This window comes from Bison bison, unplaced genomic scaffold (assembly GCF_000754665.1).
Source record: "Bison bison bison isolate TAMUID 2011002044 unplaced genomic scaffold, Bison_UMD1.0 scf7180017864213, whole genome shotgun sequence".
NCBI classification, from domain to species: domain Eukaryota; kingdom Metazoa; phylum Chordata; class Mammalia; order Artiodactyla; family Bovidae; genus Bison; species Bison bison.
The window spans coordinates 1,027,948-1,034,629 of NW_011494785.1; the positions used below are offsets into that span (position 1 = coordinate 1,027,948).

The 6,682-nt window shown below is 46.0% G+C and overlaps 1 protein-coding gene across 1 annotated transcript in view; it reads left to right on the forward strand.

The window, feature by feature from the left end:
- Positions 1-5,453: 5,453 nt before the first annotated feature.
- Positions 5,454-6,682, forward strand: part of ANO2 (anoctamin 2, calcium activated chloride channel) — a 339,922-nt gene continuing 338,693 nt past the window's right edge. The window contains exon 1 of the mRNA XM_010844983.1: positions 5,454-5,475. Coding sequence (XP_010843285.1) covers positions 5,454-5,475 — 22 coding nt within the window. The remainder of the gene's footprint in view (positions 5,476-6,682) is intronic.

Consider the following 6,682-nt stretch of genomic DNA (forward strand, 5'->3'; position numbering starts at 1 on the left):
CTTCGTAGTATTAATACATTTCAAGATGTACTAAAGTCTTTCTTTGGCTCCTACAGACAACCCTGCCCTCTCTCCAGAAACTCTAAGCAAATAATTTATAAGTCCATCTGGCTGACAGTTCTCCATCTATGTTAACTTGCGCTAAAACTACAAAAAGATGACAATTCTTTCAAGGAGCCGGGTGAGATCCTCCCCCCATTGTGTAGCAAACACAAATATAAAGCATGCCATCCTTGCATCTTCTCCTTTTTTAAAAAAATATTTCCTTTTGTTTTGTAGAGTACTTTTATTTATTCTATGCTCCCGACCAGGCACTGAACCTGTGCCCTGTGCAGTGGGAATTCAGAGTCTTAACCACTGGACCCCCAGGGCAGTCCCACCCTCACATCTTCCGACTGGTTCACTGATTTCTAGAAAAATGGGAAAACTCACACTTTTCTAGCAATCACTGATGCCTGTTATTCATCATAAACTAATTAAAAATAGCTTTAAGAATTTAAAAGTAATGATACGTGCCCGTTGAAAATAATTAAATAGAAAAAAATACCGGTTTTTAATATTTTGGTAATGATTCTTGACCCTAACTCCTTTCTAATTCATTTTTATTTTTTTCCTATATCAGTAACTACTTCTATTTCTTATTTATTAACCTTCAAACAAATTGCAAGAAAGGAAACCTAGATACCATAAAACTTAAGGGAAAATGAGCAAATGCCAAAGAATGAAAGATTGGGCACATATTATTATATCAGCCAAACCTAGATAAGAATAGGTACTGTAATTGAGAAAAACTTACTGATAACCTCCTGACAGGCAGATCAGAAAAGAGATAATAAGTTACATGGGTCCCATTGCCTAGGAAAATGAGACTAGTTCATCAACATTAAACTTTAAGAAGAATGTCACGGTGGCATTTGTATGATGTATAAGACACTGCCCAGCATAAAGAGCTGTAGTTTCATTAGTAGCTTTTTAGAAAGGTATTATTTTGCACGTGGGCATTTATTTTATTGTGTCTGTCTTTATTTTAAAACAGGTGTTTCTGTTTTATACTTTTCTGGTCCGTTCTACTCTATTATACTGAAAAAAACATGCTGTTTTCAAACCATTAGATAACCGACTATCTTTCAAATCATTAGATAACGAACCTCTAACTTGAGAAATAGTGGCCTGTGGGCTTCCCAGGTAGCTCAGTGGTAAAGAATCCACCGGCCAGTGTCGGAGATGCAGGTTCTGTCCCAGGGTTGGGAAGATCCCCCAGAATAGGAAATGACAACCAACTCCAGTATTCTTGCCTGGAAAATCCCATGGACAGAGGAGCCTGGTGGCTACAGTCCATATGGTCGCAACGGGTTGGACATGACTGAGTGACTGAGCACCGACGCATGATGGCTTGTAGCATGTAGAAAATTTAGTGGCTAATAGTCCATTTTGACCAGTGACTTACAATCTCTTCTCCTCGCCTTCGTAAGAAAGGAATACAAGACTCTCCCCTCAGGAGCAGTTCCTATCCAGTGCCTATCTGTTTTACTTCCCTTCATCGTGAAGAACATCCTTTAGCATTTATTTTTTTTTAATGAAATTTTTACTTTATATTGGAGTGGCGTTATTTATGATGCTGCATTATTTTCAGGCAAAGTGATTCGGTTATACGTGCACATACATCCATTCTTTCCATTCCTTAAAATGTGGTTCTGCTGGTGACAAAGCCTCTCAATTTTTTTACCCTCCAAAGCTCCAAAATTCCACGCCACAAAGCACAGGAGAGACGACTGACCAGAAATCCCTCTCTGCTCTTCTTTTCTGCATCTCAATTTTGTATCCACTCTTTCCTTGAGCACCGGCTGTGTGCCAGGCTGCAGTGAGGGCCAGAGATGACGTCCAGTCCCTACCTCTGAGCATCTCTCCCCACCTGGAGTGTGCAGGCACGAGGGAGTTATGCTGTCTGTCAACCTGGGGGAAGTTGAACAAGGCTCTGTAGTACGAGTATGGATGGTATCTCTGTGGGCTGAATTACTGCCCGTGTAAGCAAGTGTTAGTTCTTCAGTCGTGTCCAACTCTTTGTGACCCTGTGGATTATAGTTCACCAAACTCCTCTGTCCATGCAATTCTCCAGGCAAGAATACTGGAGTGGGTTGCCATTTCCTCCTCCAGGGGATATTCCCTATTCAGGGATTGAACCCGGGTCTCCTGAATTGCAGACAGATTCTTTAATGTCTGAACCACCAGGGAAGCCCTAGTAAGTGAAGTTATTTATTATTATGCACATTGATAGTGGAGGGCACCTTATGCTCAGCTAGTTGCTCTAATGAACAGACTTAAAAATAAGGAGTAAAGCATAACAAGAGTGCACTGCTTGCTAAAGAGATAGGGCTAGGTGGGTGATCAAGTTGGTAGGGTGGCTCTTTCCCCAAAAGCTTTTCAGGGACCCGGGATGATGGGGGCTCAGCCAACTTCATTTGTGACTTCCGAGGTGGCCCCGAGGGTTGCCACTCCAGTTATCAGGGAGCAGGGAAACAGCGCGCAGGAGCAGTCATGGAAGGTTTTGATGGGTCAGACCTAGAAATAGCACATAACACTCTGCTCGCATTCCTCTGGCTGGAATTCAGTCTCGTGGCCACATCAGGGAGGCTCGGAAATATGGTCTAGCTGTGTGTTCAGGGAGAAGCGGAGAACATGGATTTTGGTAAGCAGCTTGTAGTCTGTTTCATGAAGTGAAGTGTTAGTTGCTCAGTTGTGTCCGACTCTTTGCGACCCCGTGGACTGTAGCCCGCCAGGCTCTTCTATCCATGGAATTCTCCAGGCAAGAATACTGGAGTGGGTTGCCATTTCCTTCACCAGGGGATCTTCCTGACCCAGGGATCGAACCCGGGTCTCCTTCATTGCAGGCGGATTCTTTACTGTCTGAGCCACCAGGGAAGCCCAAGTCTCTGTCATAGGGGCCTATCAAAAATGGTAAGTTTTCTGTGATTTAGTACCCTTATTATATATTAAAGTTACAGATTTAGACCGTTTGTCTCCCCAAGGAGACTCTGAGATCTTCAAGTTTCAGCATCCAGGACAGGACAAGGTGTGTGGTAAATGATTATGAAATGGTTTTGAATGTGTGAATGAATGAATGGTGAGCTGGGGTGACATTAGCTAGCCAACAGATTCAAATGCTTCTTATTGTCTTCTTTTTATTTTTGAAGTATAGCTGATTTACAGTGAGTGTTGTGTTAGTTTCAGATGCACAGCAAAGTGATTCATTTATATGTATACATTCCTGTTCTTTTTTGTTTCTTTTCCGTTGTGGTTTATCACAGAATATTGAACACAGCTCCCTGTGTTCAACCATAGGACCATGTTATGTATTTTATATATAGTAGTATGCATCTGCTAATCCCGAACTGCTAATTTATTGTTCCCCCACCCCATTTCCCTTTTGGTAGCCCTAAGTTTGTTTTCTATGTCTGTGAGTTTGTTTCCATCCTCCTGACCCAGGGATCAAACCCATGTCTCTGTCTTTTGGATTGCAGGGAGAGTCTTTACCTACTGAGCCACCTTGGAAGCATATTTTGTAGATAAGCTCATTTGTCTCATTTCTAAAGATTCTACATATAAGTGATATCATATGATACTTGTCTTTCTTTGTCTGATTTACTTCACTTAGTATGGTAATCTCTAGGTCCATCCATGATGCTGCTAATGACATTGTTTCATTCTTTCTTATGACTGGGTAATATTCTGTTGCACATAAACATATGTACATGCATGTATGCTCAGTTGCTTCAGTCATGTCTGGCTCTTTGCGATCATTTGGACTGTGGCTCTCCAAGCTCCTCTGTCCATGGGATTCTCCAGGCAAGAATACTGGAGTGGGTTGCCATGCCCTCCTCTAGGTGATCCTCCCGACCCAGGGATTGAACCCGAGTCTCATGCGTCTCCTGAATGGGCAGGTGGGTTCTTTACCACTGATCCAGCTGGGAAGCATTACTCACTAGATCACTGTTTATTATGAAAGGATAGGGTACAACTCAGGAAGAGCCAGATGAATGAGATGCAGAGGACAAGATACGTGGGAAGGACCTGGAATCCCATGCCCTCTGGATGTGCTGTTCTTCCCACATCTCCACTTGTTCATCAACCTGGAAGCTCAGTGAACTCCGTCCTTTTGGGGGCTTCATTATAGGGGCATGACTGATTGTAATACATCCTTTTGGGGCACTTCATTACACAGGCACAATTGATTAAGTTTCCGGCCACCCATGGTGACTAAGCTCAATCTCCAGTCCTACAGCCTCCTAGGAGGGCAGGCGGAGGGAGGGGAGGGGAGACTGCAAGGTCCACCGTCTCATCACAAGGTCAGTTCCCCTAGCAACCAGGCCCCATTCGTAGGTTATCGGGGAGCTTCCCAAAAGTCACCTCATTAACATAACAAAAGACACCTTGATTGCTCTCCACACTTAGGAAATTCTGAGGGTTTTACGAGCTCTGTAGCAGGTACAGAACAAAGGCCAAATTATCTGTTTTTACAATAAATCACAGTATCACACCCCCAGAACCCAGGAGGGTGGCTAAGCCACAAACACCCAGGGATCTCCTGTTCAAGGCCATCTGTGCTAGGAGCCAAGTGAATGGTGTAAGAAGGGAAATAAAAATGGAGTCGGTATTGCAAAGAGAGCTCTGTGTGCGTGTGTGAGTTGCTCAGCTGTGTCCAACTCTTTGCGACCCCATGGACTGTAGCCCGCAAGGCTCTTCTGTCCATGGAATTCTCCAGGCAAGAATACTGTAGTGGGTTGCCATTTTCTCCTCCAGGGAATCTTCCCCACCCAGAGACTGAACCTGCATTTCAGGCAGATTCCTTATTGTCTCAGCCAACAGGGAAGCCCAACAGAGCTCTCTAAAATGCCATTATTTCCTGGAATGTCTTTCTGGAGCTGGAACGGCTGAACTCCGCGCTGTTCTCTAATCGCTGGTTATGGGAGGAGGCGGGCATGAAAGCAGGACCCCAGGCAGCAGTGATCCGTATATCAGAGGGCCAGCAGAGGGAGTGGCTAGGGTGGCTGGTGGGGCCCTGGAGGCCAGCCTCAAAGCCCCAGTGGCTCCTTTAGGGGATGGTGGCTCCCAGACAGTGGTGTGACTAAAGCTTTGGGCTGCCTCTTAATCTGAGCTACCAGGGTCACTGGTGTGAATTCATTCCTTGAATGCTGTCAAGGAAGTATGGGCCTTGAATGAGCATCCGCTGTATCACCTGCCCAGGTACTCATCAGGATGGTCTCCGGTTGTTTAGACATACATGGAGGTTTTCAGGGCGTGTTTAGACACACACCCTCGGGTGCACAGTCTTGCTCTCAGTTCTGATCTGGGCAGAAATGCACAAGGGGAGAGGGATGAGCAAGACTGGGAACTGAGGACAGAAGCCCCTCCCCTGATATCCTAAACTGGAGGCCCCCATCGCCCCACCAGCATGCATGCCCACTCCTGGCCCTCAGTGTTCTGTCCCCTGCCTTCCAGATGCTTCAAGATGCAGATTCCTGAAGCTACTTTGACTTTTCCACCGTTCTGGTTCCCTCAATATAGGCCAGAGCCCACAGTCTAGAAACCAGTTGTGGAATCTTTACTTGCTGGCTGTAACTGTGTTTCCTGCACATCATCGGTATCTTCACAAAGTGATGATATTGATACATCTCTCAAGCGCAGGGACCCAAGTTCCAGTCCTCCCGAAACTGCCCAGCAGAGAGCTGGGCACAGGTATGGGGCTACTCCTCAACCCTGTAACTGACCAGAAGCTCTAAGAGACTGGGAAAAGCTGCCTTTGGTCCGTTCATTCGTTCCTTCATTCAGCAGGTGCTAAGGGCTAGGTTGTGGTTTAGTCGTTAACTCGTCTGTTAAGTTTATCATTTAATGTTTAACTCTGTCCATCCGTTTAGTCTTTAAGTCCGACTCTTGCGACCCCATGGGCTGTAGCCTGCCAGGCTCCTCTGGCCATAGGATTTTCCAGGCAAGAATACTGGAGTAGGTTGTCTTGCCCGTCTCCAGGGGATTTTCCTGACCCAGGGAATGAGTCCAGGTATCCTGCACTGCAGGCAGATTCTTTACTGACTGAGCTACCAGGTAGATGTATAAGATGTGATTTCTGCTCACAAGAAGTTTAAAATGAAAAGAATAAGAACAATGATCATAACCACTTTTTATTGCATACCTGCAGGCTAATGACTGTCCAGGTGCTTTGTATGTGTATCTCTCATTCTCATTTTCACTACAAACCTGCAAGTTTGGGGGAGTCTCCTCCTTTTACAGTTGAAGAAGCAGGCTCAGAGACCTCAGAGTCAGTTCGGGGCAGGGCCAAGGTGTCATCCTGGGTGCCCTGAAAGGCTGCTCTGGGGTGTTGGGGGAGGGAGAGACTGGGCTGCTCTGAGGCCATGGGGGGCAGCAGGGGTGTGGAGACCCCTTAAGGGCCCCAGAGGTGGCCCTTGGGTCAGAGGTCACCCTTGCCCTGAGTCCACTCTTGGTCTGTCTTCTTCAGGGGTGTGAGGGCTGCCAGGGTGCCCCCTTCTCTTGCTGCCCTGGGAGGGACCCTAAAGACTAAACCTTTGGCATTAATAAAGGGTGTCTCTCCAGCAGTGCCCCACCCACCCTGCCTCCAGGCAACTGCCCTCCTCATGTCTGGGAACCGTAAGAGATTATGACAGTCATCATC